General features: G+C 38.8%; 1 protein-coding gene across 5 annotated transcripts in view; it reads left to right on the plus strand.

Moving 5' to 3' along the window:
• Positions 1-15,181, plus strand: part of Txlng (taxilin gamma) — a 47,955-nt gene extending 32,774 nt beyond the window's left edge. For 2 of the 5 annotated variants that reach the window (XM_034484880.2, XM_034484881.2), the window contains 6 exons: positions 1,386-1,580; positions 4,550-4,669; positions 5,715-5,789; positions 8,626-8,718; positions 11,115-11,210; positions 12,465-15,181. In XM_034484880.2, the coding sequence (XP_034340771.1) occupies positions 1,386-1,580; positions 4,550-4,669; positions 5,715-5,789; positions 8,626-8,718; positions 11,115-11,210; positions 12,465-12,800 (915 nt within the window). In that variant the 3' untranslated portion in view covers positions 12,801-15,181. The remainder of the gene's footprint in view (positions 1-1,385; positions 1,581-4,549; positions 4,670-5,714; positions 5,790-8,625; positions 8,719-11,114; positions 11,211-12,464) is intronic. The other 3 variants (XM_076919147.1, XM_076919146.1, XM_034484882.2) reach the window with 3 other exon arrangements.
• The last annotated feature ends 27 nt before the right edge of the window (positions 15,182-15,208 follow it).

The following is a 15,208-nucleotide window of genomic DNA, read 5'->3' on the forward strand; positions in this document are numbered from 1 at the left end:
ACATTAAATACTCTTAACCCCTGAACCATCTCCTCAGTTCCTTCTTTACTATTGATCATTCATATTTATTAATGTAAAGAGGTATTTCTGTGTATAAATGTTTTACGTGCATATATATCTGTGCACTAACATAGAGCTGCTGACTGTAGAGGTCAGAAGCATGCATCAGAAATTGGAATTACCCTGAACTTGGAGTTAATGAATGGTTATGAGCTACTATGTGGATGCTGGCAGTCAAACCTAGGTCCTTTGCAAGAATAAGTAAACCACTGAGGCATCTTTCCAGCCCTGATTATAATTAAGATCTTAAAGTAGATGGTACCTAGGTTAGGGGCACAGGCCTATAACCACAGCTAGTTGGAAGACAGGAGTATTGCAAGTTCAAGACCTGCCTACACTATAGAGCAAGTTCATTGTCTTCCTGGACAACTTAATGAGATCTCATCTCAAAATGAAAACTGAAAACTGGGCTGAGGATATAGCCTTTTAGGGAAAGCACATGTCTAGTGTGCTCAAGGCCACTTCAATCCCACTTAACTTATTCCCATCCCACTCCCCAAATAAAAAGTTAGATGGTATTCCTCCCTCCCCCCACAGCTAGTCATTTTGAATGGAGTAATAAAATGTACTTGAAGGTAAGCTTTTTAAAATAAGGATGCTATTGGTCTCTTGATCTCTCAGGAGTGAGAGGTTTGACCTAGAACGTAAACTGAAAGAGAGGCTGTTTGCTCAGACTGATCTGATTCTTTGTGTGGTTATCAAGAAGCCTGTTCTAGTGGACAGTCATATATATTATCCTCAATTGATAAAATTTAGTGCTCTCTATGGGAAAAAAGAAAAGTAGTAGTATGCTTTTAAGTAAGCTTTCTAGTCCTAAGTATGGGGGACAAAGTGTCCCTTAGACGTGGTGTTTCAGGGCAGTGCTGTAGTAAACATATATCACAGCAGCTTTTTTGTTTTCCCCACATGCTAGGCAAACATTTTACTTGAGCTACATCTCCAACCTTTTTTTAAAATTTGGCGTGTGTGTCCATTTGTGTGTTGGGGGTGATAGTGTATGTGTGCGTGTGGAATCCACCCAGAGCTAGGATTATAGGCACAGACTGCCATGCTCTACTTTTTATGTGGCTATTAATTTGAAGCCAGGTCTGTAGGCTTGGGCAGCAAGCACTTTACCAATTTAACCATTTCTCCTGCATTTTCTTTTTGCTTGAGACAGGGTCTCACTAAGTTGCCCAGACTGTTCTTTAACTCATTCTGTAAGCCCAGGCAGGCCTTGAACTTGGGTTCTTCTTCTCAGTCTCCTGAGTAGCCTGGCCACAGCATCTTTTTTTGAGCATTTGTCCATAGATCTCCTATTAACAGAAATTCTTTTGACTACTAAGGAGGAAAATATACAGCAGGCACGAGAGGAGGAAGAACGACGTAAAGAAGCAACAGCACATTTCCAGTTAACTCTAAATGAAATCCAAGCTCAGTTGGAAGAACATGACATACACAATGCCAAACTGCGACAGGAGAACATTGAACTGGGAGAGAAGCTGAAGAAGCTTATTGAGCAGTATGCGCTAAGGGAAGAGGTAATAGCACTAGATTGTTTTATACTGCTTCTCACTGTTAGTAGCAACTTTTTACTACTGTAGTAAAAGTATTGCTGCAGGATGTTTCAGAACTTCTGTCCATGTTTAGCAGAAGTGGATTTATTGACTAGGGAAAGAATCAAAACATTGCGTAACCAGGATTGAGAATCTATCTGCACAAATAGGTAAGATAATTTCCAGGAGTCTTATTAAATACTAGTTTCATGTAATACTAACTAAAAGCTGACAGTTCTCACAACTGTTTTCTTATCTTGACTAATAACGACTAAATATTTGGCCCCAGAATACCCTGCATCTCAGACATTTGTGATTATATAGTATCTATAGCCATTTCATTATATCTTGTTCAAGGTTTGGTTTAGTTTGTTCATTTAGATTTTTTTTGTTATTCAGATTGGGTTTTGCTTATCACCCTAGGTGGCTTAAATAGACCATGTTTGACTCTCCCAGGTAGCTTACCACAGGCATGTATAAAATATGCTCAGCTTTACATTTAAAAACCTAATTTCTTTTTACTTAGGTTTTTAGTTAATTGTGCTATTGGTTAAATCCAGGGCCTTGGCTATACTCTGAAGGCTTTCTGCTACTGACCTGGCTACCCTCAACCATATTTTTTAATTTATCTCTTAGTGATAAAATCAACCCCAGGGACCTTGTTTATGCTGTTATGTTTTATCATTTAACTTAAACTTCAGGCCTCATTCTTTTGTGAGTTTTTTGTTGTTGTTGTTTTGTGAGGGTAGGGGGTGTTTTGAGACAGGGTTTCTGTGTGTAGCCTTGTCCTGGAACTCATTCTGTAGACCAGGCTGACCTCGAACTCAGATCTGCTTGCCTCTGCCTGGGATCAAAGGCATGTACCACCATGCCTGGCCTTTTTTGAGTTTTCTGTTGTTTTATCTGTGGCCTAGGCTGACTTGAAACTCACTGTATTCTTGGCTGGCCTTGAACTCATGGCAGATGTAGTGTTTGCTTCCTGAGTGCTAAGATGTCAGGTGTTTTGTTTTGTTTTTCCCCGTGTTTCACTATGGCCTTGAACATTTTTTAAGTTTTTCAAATCTATTTTAAATTATATGTATATATGTTTGTCTTTGTCTGGGTATGGATTTGCACACAAGTGCAGTGGCTACAGAGGCCCAAAGAGGATATTAGATCCCTTGCAACTGAAATTACAGGTAAGTGAGAGATGTCCAAGGTGGTTGATGGGAACCAAGCTCAGAACAGTACTTGCATTTAATTGCTAAGCCATGTCCATAGCTCCTGTGTTGAACTCATTGAAAAAAATTTAAATTATCTTATGTGTATGGATATTCTGTTCAAATGTGTCTGGTGCCCAAGGAGGCTAGAAGGGTGTCAGATCCCCTGGAGTCAACACATGGTTTCAAGCCACCATGTGAGTGCTGGAATCCAACCCAAATTCTCTGGAAGAGCAGCCATCTCTCTAGTCCCATTTGTAGTGAGTGTATAAATCAGAAAGTTCTTTTTGACCATATCATTTTCACATCTAAAAAGTGGTTATTCACTGCTAGAATATATCTGCTTTTCTTTTAAAATTTTATGTGTGGGTGCTCCAAGAGGTCAGAAGAGGATATTGGAGTCCCTGGAGCTGGAATAACACGCAGTTGTGAGCTGCCCATTGTTGGGTCTTCTGCAAGAGCAACAACAAGAGCAGCAAGAGCTCTTAACCAGTCCTGTTTTTCTGCTATTAAAAACAAAAGTCTGAATTTAGAACCAAATAAAGTGTATCTGTTTTACTAGTTTATGTCTCACCTTCAAAATATAAGATTTCTTTGTCCTGTTTTATTATTGAAGAACTTATAGTTTTGTGGTTTTGTTGTCATACAGGCTAAAATTTATTAAATTATTAAAGCCCGGATTTTCTTTCTTTTTGGTTTTCTCTGTAATCCTGGCTGTCCTGGAGCTCGCCATATAGACTAGGCTGTCCTTGAGTTTATAAAGATCCTCTTGCTGGCATTAAAAGGCATGGGCCTAGCCCTAAATTTCTTTCTTTCTTTTTTTTTTTTTTTCATTGCATGTGTCTCTGTGAGGGTGTCAGAACCTCTGGAACTGGAGTTACAGTTGTAAGCTGCCATGTGGGTACTGGGAATTGAATTCCTCTGGAAGAGCAGCCCTGTGCTCTTAACTGCAAGCCAGCTGTCTAGCGCCCTTTAGTTTTATTAATGGGCTTTCTGTTTCCTCATAGATGTAGCATATTAGAAAACCCTATTTGAATCCTGTTATTTATGATTATTACCATGGCATGTTCATATTCATAAGTGAAGAAATCATCTGCCATGTTAATACCTAGGCTACCTCATTATCTACCATTAGTATTCTCCCTGTCACATATCATTGTGTGTAGAATCCGAATTCTCCAGCTCCAAGAAGACATGCATGTTTTGATGGCTTCAGTTATATAGCTAGCCACTTACCAGTTCTTAGAAATGAGGGCTTTTGCCAAATGTCTGCATGGCACCAAGCACCTTACATGGTTCAACTACTTACAGCTCAGCAAATCTGGGTATGATTATATCAGATACTGGTATTGAGATTTAGCAGGACAGAAATTTGCTTAGTGTCACACATTAGCTTAGCTTTGATTCCTATCATTCAAGTTGTCAGATGCTGCCTTCAGCTGACAAATTTAGCAAATTTTAATGGGTAGGGAAAAAAGGAATGGGAAGAAAAAGCACTGTGTGTGTATAGATCTATTAGTTTGATCTCTTCTTTGTCTTGTGATGATGCCTAGCTCCAACAGGGCTGACCAAAGGGCAGTACTCTTGCAGGTGATGTCAAACACTACTTTAGGTGTAGAGACAGAAAGACCTAGTATTCTTAGCTATGTAGTATTAATAGGAAAGCAGGATAAGCAGAGTGTTGTAACATCTTATATTTCCTCCCCATTGTGTTCCTGTCTTCATGAAGTGATGGAAGGAATTCTTTTTCCATAGCATATTGATAAAGTATTCAAACACAAGGAATTGCAACAACAGCTTGTGGATGCCAAACTTCAGCAAACAACACAGCTGATAAAAGAAGCTGATGAAAAACATCAGAGAGAGAGAGAGTTTGTAAGTTTTGTTCCTTAAAAAAAAAAAAAAAGGAAAAGGTATTGCCAGTACTTTAACTTAAATATTCAATGTCACTCTTGGGGTATGATTAAAAGCACTAGAAGGCTTTTCCTACTTATTTCTGTTAATCGATCCACATCTGTCTTTTGAATGCTAGGATTAATAAGGGACGCATTACTATTCCTTGCCCTTGTCTTGTTTTTGAACAAGTTAACACTAGGGAAATTTATTTATTTTTGTTGGTGTAATTTTAATTTTATTGAGTCAGGGTCTCCAACAAGAACATACCCCTTTATTTTATATTTGTTGAGTCAGGGTCTCTCCTTGATCCACCATACTGAATTTAGGAAGTCCTGAGGATTGAACCCAAGGCTTTCTGTCTATAAAGCAAGTGCATCTCCAGTCTTCCACCCATTCTATTTTATTTGTTCTCTAAACTTTTACTGTTCTCCATCCCCTTTTACCCAATCTTATCTTTCTTTTTTCTTTTTTCTTTTTTTATTTTTTGGTTTTTTCGAGACAGGGTTTCTCTGTGTAGGTCTGGCTGTCCTGGAACTCACTCTGTAGACCAGGATGGCCTCGAACTCAGAAATCCACCTGCCTCTGCCTCCCAAGTGCTGTGATTAAAGGCGCGAGCCACCACTGCCCGGCTACCCAATCTTATCTTGTTCCTCAGGTAGCAGACAAGCTTGCTCAGCCATGTTTGAGGGGGTGCCTAGCCATGTTTTTTCTGCTAATATCAGACATGTGATTATTTTCACCCATAACACCATCGTTTAAAACCTCAAGTTTGTAAACTGTTTTAGGCCTCCACTGTACCTTTTTCTACTTAAGCAGTACAAATGAAGTATTCAACCATGTCTGCTTCCTAATGATGGCAGTTGTATATAAATGGTAACTGGTGGAAAGAAGGTATTCCATTAGTAGCATAGTCATTCTTGCTAAAATAGTGAGCTGAAGGATGTGGAGTACCTATACTATTTGACATTATATTCATATTCCTAATTGCTATTAGTACTTTTGCAAGGATGTTTCTGTTTTTTAGTTATTAAAAGAAGCAACAGAATCCAGGCACAAATATGAACAAATGAAACAGCAAGAAGTACAACTAAAACAGCAGGTAACTTGATAGTTGGGGATAGCAGAATTTGTTAAAAAAAAAAAAAAAAAAAAAAAAAGTCATTTAATACATACCTGGAAACTCCCCTAGTGTGGTTTTGCTTGTTCTCAGCAAGAGCTGATGCAATGCTGAGGGAGCAGTCTTGAATGTCTCTTACCCGTGTCTTTTCATTTAGGGTAGCCATCCAAATTTGAATGTCCCTGGTTTTAGTACTAAAAGACCTATGACTTTCCTACTCTCAAATCTCAACCAAACTGGGATGGTTAGTTATCCATCTTTAATGGTTCTCATTTTCAAGGTCCCAGACCCTTTCTGCCTCCATACCCTTTTACCCAATCTTATCTTGTTCCTCAGGTAGCAGGCAAGCTTGCTTGGCCATGTTTGAGGAGGTGCTTAGCCATGTTTTCTGCTAATATCAGACATGTGATTATTTTCACCCAAAACACCATCCTTAAAAACCTCAAGTTTGTAAACTGTTTTAGCAGTACAAATGAAGTATTCAACTATGTCTGCTTCCTAATGATGGCAGGTGTGTGTAAATGGTAACTGGGACTGACAAGTATATTCTGTTTCAGTATATTCTGAAGTGTCTTACCTCATATCCCACACTAAGGGAAACCGGTAAGCTTCCAGATTTAAAGAATGTTAGACAGTTTCACATACCTTAACCTAGTTAACCAAAGCTGTTTTAATACTGCTTGTAATCACAGTTCCACTTAAAGGTAGTTTTGTGAAATACTTTTAGCCACGTCTTTCCCTCCCTTTTCATTCCATCATGTGCAGGTGTTCTGGTAGAATCTGTTTAGAATACATGTAGTGTGTACCACCCATATCCTTACTTGAGGAGAAGGTATAAGAAAGATTCCCTGTAGTAAGTAAATTTAAGTGCTTTTTAACTCGCTAGGTTCTACTGAAAGAAATTACCAAGTACCACTTCTGGATACTATTTTTGGGGGTAGGGTGGGACATTTTACTGTATTGGTGATACTAACTTCCTACAAAGCCTTACTTAAGAGTACAAGTTTTAACAGGTGTTTATCAAAAGTCTCTGGAACTTTCAATGTGGGTTACGATCATTGGCAGGCTAGGAAATTCAAATCCATTACTTGTCAGTCCTATACATTCAGTTGTCCAAGTTAATGGAGACGAGACTCAATGTGGATAAGGTATAGTCTGTATTTAAGTGGCTTTCTGCAGGTGCTGTCTGGGACCTGTACTATCTTACTGTTTCCTTTGCTGTCATTTCTTTTTCTGTTACCTGAATATTACCATCCTTTCCAAGAGTTGACTTTATTTGCTGCTCTGATATTTCATAGTAGTTGCCAGTACACTTGTCTTACTGGTGTGCTTTGGTCCAAGTGGGTAGTTGGCATCTATCTACTCACTGCTGTGGGCCAGCATTGGTCTCTAATGATAGGGGCTTTATATGGATGTCAATGCTCAGTTAGAGTAGACCTCACTGAAACTACTGTAGTATCTTATTATGAGTACAAAAGTAGTCTAATTATTTGAGTACTACCATTGCCCAACTTCAGGCCATCAGCCTCACTTTTTGCTCAACCCTGCATTCTATTGCAGCTTCCGTTCGTTCTTGCTACACTTTTCTGCAGGCCTATCTCCCAGTGATTACTTCTAGCCTGATGAACTGTCTGCTGCTGCTTCCCTCACAGTAGCACCTGCTTCAAGTGATTCCCATGTGACACTTACCCAGGAACTGTGTGTGTGTGGGTGGGCCATCTTCCATGATATCCTACCCCAGCCTTCCACATTTTGTTCGATGTTTTATCCTATAATATTCCTATCATATCACTGATTAAATGGTTTTTGTGTCTGATGATTGTATTCACTCCCCTTATTCGGTTCATTACTGAGGATTGAACTTTACATTTCTGTTTGCGTGCTAAGCAAACATTCTTCTGCTGAGCTGTAGAACAATCCCTCTACTTCCTAAGATTAAAGTTTTTAATGTGTAGGAGTGTTTTGCCTGCCTTTATGTGCCTGTTGCAGAGATCAGGAGGAGTTACAGATACTTGTGAGCTTCCATTCATGCTCTGGGAATGAAAACCCAGGTTGTCTGCAAGAACATTAAGCACTCTTTCCAGCCAGCCTGTCCCTTTGTGCTCTTAGGAGAAAAAAAAATCCTTTGAACTTGTTTCCCTGTAATGAATAACATTAGACCATTTCTGAAGGGTTCCCTCCTGGAACTTTTCTCAGTCTTCTCTTTGGATGCTTTTTCTACTGGTGGAATGTGTGAGACTTTTTTATATTGTTATTTTAAAACTCATCTTGAATACAAATTCCTTTAAGTTAAAAGAAAAACTGCCATTTCCTAGTTTGGTTTTTTTCCTGGTTTTTCAGACAGGGTTTCTCTGTGTAGCCCTGGCTGTCCTGGAACTCACTCTGTAGACCAGGCTGGCCTTGAACTCAGAAATCCGCCTGCCTTTGCTTCCCAAGTGCTGGGATTAAAGGCGTGCGCCACCACTACCCGCCATTTTGTCCCTTCTTTGAGCATCTCACTGTCAACAACTACTTCCAGGCCTTTACTCAGAAGATATCCTCAATAGTAAGCTTAAGAGCTGGTCTTTTACAGTTCATATGTAAGTAGGGGTGAGATTCAAAACATTAGCTAGCAGGTGTGTGAAATTTCTAACTACCATATGCATTGGATTTTAATTAATGAAGTTATAATTAATACTGTTTCTGCATTATAGTAACAGCAATAAGCTTCCCAAGTACTAGCTCTCTTTGAGTTATTAGAACATTTTGCCCTCATCATGTAGAGTTTGAATTGTTTACCCAGAACTCAGAATAACTGACTTTCTATTTTGTTCTGTAGCTTTCTCTTTATATGGATAAATTTGAAGAATTCCAGACTACTATGGCAAAAAGCAATGAACTTTTTACAACCTTCAGGCAGGAAATGGAAAAGGTATTTATATATTTTAGTAGACTGAAATATAGGATCTTATGAGTTCTTTTTTAGTACTTGGATGAGTTTATATTGTTAATGAGACTGTCATTCTATGTATCTTTCCAAATATAGGTCTCTATTTGGTCACTTTATTCCTTAATGTATCCCCAAATAGCTAATCTTAATACTTTTAGGATTCTGCCTTAGTTACTGTAGTTTTTTATTTTTAGAAATATGCTTTTTAAATTACTTTACAGGCTTACTTCCATTCCTTTTACAAAATCCTTTTCTTGCCTGCATTTAAAAAAAAAAAAAAAAAAAAAAAAGACATATCTTGGGGGTGGGGAAATGGGTCAGCAGGTAAGAGCACTGACTGCTCTTCCAGGACTTCTGGAGTTTCTCACCAACCACATGGTGGCTCACAACCATCTAATGGGATCTGATGCCCTCTTCTGGCGTGTCTGAAAACAGTGACAGCATACTCACATATATAAAATAAATAAATCTTTAAAAAACAAAAACAGACCTTGTAGCCCAGACTGGAGTAGCTTGACATGACCTTGAACATCTGATGCTCTACAAGCTTGCAGCACGTGCACTTTTTTTTTCTCCCACTATGATGCCAAGGTTGGTCTCGTATTATAGGACTCAAAAAGCCTTCTTGCCTCAATCCTTAGCCTTTCCAGCTCAGATAACTGGGCTACAAGTACATATCAGTTAGACTACAATGGAGACTCTTTTAAAGTGGTGTTGAAAAGTACCATAATATGGTGTAAGCCATGACCATTATTCCACCAAGAATGCCTGCTCTTGGTCATCTCCATTACATCAGCACACTGGTTGTTGTTGCAGAGGCACTCATGTTGTTGGGTGGCTCACAACCATCTGTAACTCTAGGTGATCTGATGCCTGATATGGTGTCTGTGGGCATTATGTTCCTGTGTACATGTGCCACCCACATGAATATACACTAATAAATCTATATGGTAAGGAGATGGCTCAGTGGTTAAGAGCGCCTGCTACTCTTCCAGAGGGTTCAGTTCAGTTCCATTACCCATGTCAAGTTGCTCATAAATACCTGTTATTCCAGCTCCAGGAAATCTGTTGCCCTCTTCTGGTCTGCATGAACACCCATGGCCACGTGCACACAGACATACACATAAATAAAATATAAATCTTTTTAAAAAGTGTGATTGTAGTCAAGTTGCTGACTTTGTGCGACCCACCCACCCCCATTTAATTACTGTGTTGTACAGGTAAGTACAGGATAGAGGACTACTTCTGTGAATAGGTTCTCTCCTTACAAGATGCAGGTTCTAGGGATCAAACTAAGGTTTATCAGGCTTGACTAGCCTCACTGTCTGACTAGCCCTCTGTCCCTTTAAAATAGTGAAGAAGACCCACCAATATCTGGCAGTGTTTGGCATGTTAAGCATGTACTCCATTACTATGAATTAAACAGTGCTCATATTACCACCTTGAGGGATTTTTGTTTTGCCTACCAGCTCTTTGAGTTGATAATCTGATCGAGGGGTAATTGTTAGGCACAGTAAGTATTAGCTGAATTCCAGCACATGCTCACTGTTGAAGTGGAACACAAGACAGGGGCTCCCCAAATTTGCTATTCTTCTGGAGGATCCTGTAGGATGGAAAAATACAGATCACTGTAGGTCAGTATTCAACTCCGTTCTATGAGTTCTTTCCACAGCCTTTGTCCTAGTTTGTGTTAGCCAAGCCTAGGTAGTGTCTGGTCTGTCTTGTTCTGTTTCCCTTAACAGTACCTGTGACTTCAATCATAGCTGGTGTGAACTCAGTAGACAAAGGAATACTGAAAATGTCTAATTGATAGGCATAAATCAATTCATTCTCAACTTCTAAAAATTGAGTTCTCATAACAAAGGGTTAAGAACGTTCCTTTGCACAGGCATGATGTTACATACCAACACTTAAGACACACAGGCAGGCAGATCTTTGAATTCTAAGTCAGCCTGGCCATAACAAGTTCCAAAACATAGCTTTAATTTCTCCCAAAGTGCTAACTAAATTCTACTACCTCTAGTCCTCAAATGATTGGATGTTGTGGTGGGACATCAATATTTAGTCTTGGAAGGCAGAGACAAATGCAGTGATAGAGAAAAGAGCAACATTAATCCTTTTTGGTGATTGGACAGCTCATAGAACTAGGATGGAATTCAGGGGCCAGAGGAGAGATGGTTCAGCAGAGGACTGGAGTTCAGTTCCCAGCACCCACACAATGGCTCAGCCATTTGTAATCTGATGGTCTCAGCTCCTGAAGGCACCAGACACATGTTCTATGCACACATACATCCAAGCCAAAACATTCACTCACAGGTATAATGAAAATTTTAACTGTTAACTTAGGATTTTAAAGTTGTAATTATGTTCATTCACAGATGACAAAGAAAATTAAAAAACTGGAAAAAGAAACAATAGTATGGCGTACCAAATGGGAAAACAATAATAAAGCACTTCTACAGATGGCCGAAGAGGTAAGATTAGGGTCTGTCATTAGTTATGCTTAGAGTATGGAAGTTACTGAATAGATAGATAGCCTTTTCTTGTAGCTGGATAGAGGTAGAAGGCCTTGAATAAGGGTCAGGCATTTTTCTTACCCAGTTAATTTAAACATCTTCTGATGTCTCTTCTCAAACTTGAAATCTATAACAGATTCTCTTCTATAAGATGCCAGCCAGAGATGTTGAGTTAGGTCAAGTGCCTGCATCTAAAATATGGCTGCTCTTGGGCTTGGTGGTGCATGTCTTAACAACACCCTCAAGTGGCAGAAACAGGACTTCTAGTTCGAGACTGGTCTGAGCTACATAGTTTCATTCCAGCTAAGGCTACATGGTGAGGCTTTTCCTTTAAACAACCAAGCAAGAAATGCTAGAGTTGAGTCCGGGCCTAGGAATGTACATTCATTAGACTTCCTAATGTGACTACCAGCAAACAACCCCAATAGCTTTTACCTGAAAAAAGGTAAGAAAAAACATGTTGGCCATGTTACAAAGGAAAATGTATTGCTTGCATCACTACACATCTTAACTAATTTGACATGTTGGAACACACATGCATAAAAATCTTGTTACACCCAGTAATGGTAGTGTACACCCCCAAACCCCAGTACTTGGGAGGCAGAGGCAGGTGGATTTGTGAATTTCAGGGCAGCCAGAGCTACATAGAGAAACCCTGTCACAAAAAAAAAAAGCCGAAAGAAAAAACAAGTATCTCTCTCTCTTTTTTGGTTTTTCAAGACAGGGTTTCTCTTTATAGCCCTGGCTGCCCTGGAACTTACTCTGTAGACCAGGCTGGCTTCGAACTCAGAAATCCGCCTGCCTCTGCCTCCCAAGTGTTGGGATTAAAGGTGTGCACCACCACTGCCTGGTAAGAAAAAAACAAGTCTTTCAAACTGTCAAGTTTTGCAAGCCTTTGGACAACCTTTAATTTCTTTAACATGAAATTTTTTATCAACTTTAAGGGGATTTTACCTATTTTTAAGAAACGGGGGATTTAAAACATTATGTTAAATAGCAATCCTATATTTTAAATGCATATATAGTCAAGGTAAACTCGATTGGGAGCTAGGTTTCTGAGGAAACTAAACATGTATAGTATAGTAGACAATAACAGCTTTCAAATATGGTTCAGCTCAGTTTTTTGTTTACAAACAATACCTGATTTGTATTTAATGAGGTTATGGAACTCTCGACTGGTTTTGTTTTTCATTTTAAAAAAACACACAACAGAAAACTGTCCGTGATAAAGAGTACAAGGCCTTTCAAATAAAACTGGAACGGTTAGAGAAGCTGTGCAGGGCTCTTCAGACAGAGAGAAATGAGCTCAACGAGAAGGTCGAAGTCCTGAAAGAGCAGGTCTCTATCAAAGCAGCAGATGGGGACTTGGTGTCACCTGCAAAGCAGCCCAGTGCGGTCCCGGATTCCTTCAAAGAGATGAACACTTCAAGAGCCCTGGGAATGCACTTGGAGGCTAGGGCCAAGGCTAAGTCAGTGAGTGAGAGAAGTGCTGCACAAAAGCCCTCCTCTTCAGGTTCTGCTGCTCAAGGCATTGAGTCTGTTGACTAGGGTGAAGTATGATCACTGTATTGAGAGATATATTTTGTGTATAACTTCCTCTGTTAGTAGTAACTATTGGTTTTGTGGTGAAAATTTTCTTACTTTTTCTACCATATCTGTATTTTCTTAGAACTACTGGACTTATGTGGTACAGGAGGCTGCTTAGCAGTTGGAATAGTTTTACTCTATAAATTGCCCTCAACTAAGTTGCACATCTGCCTCATTTTCCCCCTTTGTTGGAGTGCATGCCTTCAATGCTTTGTTCTCTCTTTCTGCTCCCTGCACATAATTTTCCTAAATATCATTTAAAACAAGGCCATGAGAGAAACTATATTCTCCTTGATGTGAAAACAATTTTAAGTATCTTGGCCCATTAATATTAGTCAAAGGAAAATCCCTTTAATAACTCATTTAAATACAGGAGAACTGGTCAGAAACAAGTTTAGCATTTTTCAGCTAAAAAGCATAAATCCCCTTTTCTTGATTCACTTGACAAACTGAAATGACCACATAACCTTAAGTTCTAACAAAACATGCTACTTGTAAACTAGTCCTATTATGCTGATTTAAGGGCAGAATTATAACATGAAATTTGGACTACTTGATGGTGGTTAATTCTCCATTTCCCACAAAAAGATGACTATTTTTTTCTCAGTGCTTTGTGACTTCCCCACCATACAGTTTGGCTGTGTAAAAGTTGGGTGTTAATTTGCTTTAACTCGCCAAGTAGGGTCTGTACATGCAGCTCAGCACTTGCCTATCTTAAGAGGCCCTGCGATGACAAGTTCCATCAGCAAAGAACACTAGAGATGGGCACTAATTAGTTTTCAAAGTAAAAATACTGGAAGAGCATTTTTTTTTACTCTCGGGAAAACTTGACAGATTGTTTACATAGTCAAAAAGATGTCTAGCTTTCTGGTCTATTTCTCCTTTCTTTGATGCTATCACTTAAAACAAAAACCAGTATTATTAATGTTTCTATACTTTGAATTGGCATTTAAGAAGTCTTAGTTATGGCTAAGCCATGCAAATTAAGTCTTTGGTATATATCTCTGGTATAATTTACGTGGAAACACTTTACATTTTTTTTAAAGGTTCAAGCAAAGCTGATGCACCATATTCTACTGAGCAAAACTATTAGACTGATACTTGTTGTATTGGCTACTGGACTGAATTAAATTCCATTTCTCTTCTAAATATTTTATTTGTAAACTCCTGGTACATGTTATGGTCAAAACTGGGTTCAAAGAATTGAAAAATAGAGAAGTATATCTTTAAACTTTTATCATTGGTCATGTTAATCAAGGGGTCAGAAGTGGAGGAAGATAAATTCATAAAGTAGGTTGTAATCTATTACTGTCAAAGTGAAGTCAGAAACAAAAAAACATACCTTTAATAGCCTCTATAAATACCCTCCCGCCTTCAACTACTAAATGAAATACTAGACTCATTTCCCATGAACGTGTATCAGAAATATAATCTACATTGAAATTAATACTAATGATCACATTTCATAAGTCTGCTGGATACACAGCTCTTAACATTTTATTAAGCCATGTGTGTAGCCTGCCACATTTTTTTTTGTGGTGCTTGTCCTGTGTGGAAGATTGTAAATCTTCGACCTGTTGCATATTTTCAAGGGCTTTATAAAGCAATGTGATTAACAGTCCTGGCCTGCTGCTTTCAGCTTACATGCATTTTTAGCTAGATCTTTAAAGGATAGGGATTCTGTATGAGATGCATGCAGAATCTCTCCTCCCATTACCCTGTGAATAAAAACAGATAGGACCTCAGAGAAGGATACCCTCCCCTAAAGTGATCACCTCACCAGCCCAGTGTTGTGGCTTTGTAGCACGCCCTGTATCTACCGTATTCTAGAACACTGTAATGCTATGCTGGCTCAGAAAAGGTTTAAATGTTAAATTCACTTACTGCATATGGTGCACTACCATGCAATGTTGATGTATATTTTTAGTGGCAGTAGACCCCAAAATGTAGCGAAAACTTGGGTCTTCAGTATCAGGCCATTTCATCCTCAGACTTGTAGTACATCTGGTCTCAAGACCTGTATTTTTTAGTTATGTATGCAACTGCCTTTATTACACACCTGGTTATCACAATTCAATTCTCAGGTGTTGCAGGAAAAAAAATCTACCTCTTTCAGACTGTAGATGGAAATAACTGTGAAAAAATGATGCAGATATCTTCTAGTTTGTGCTAAACACACTGCTTTATTTTTACAGCCCACGTCTTTCATGAGGATATGAATTGTTAAGAGGCAGTCTTGTTTTGCTTTTCAGAGACATTTTGTAGAGATTTTTCACTAACGTGAATCTGATTTTATCTACTCAATTCTGTAGAAATTAAGTAAATATGTATGATGAATTTAACAGCTTCTGTGTATTCTTTGGTTGCCC

The sequence above is a fragment of the Arvicanthis niloticus genome, chromosome X, assembly GCF_011762505.2.
Source record: "Arvicanthis niloticus isolate mArvNil1 chromosome X, mArvNil1.pat.X, whole genome shotgun sequence".
NCBI lineage: Eukaryota > Metazoa > Chordata > Mammalia > Rodentia > Muridae > Arvicanthis > Arvicanthis niloticus.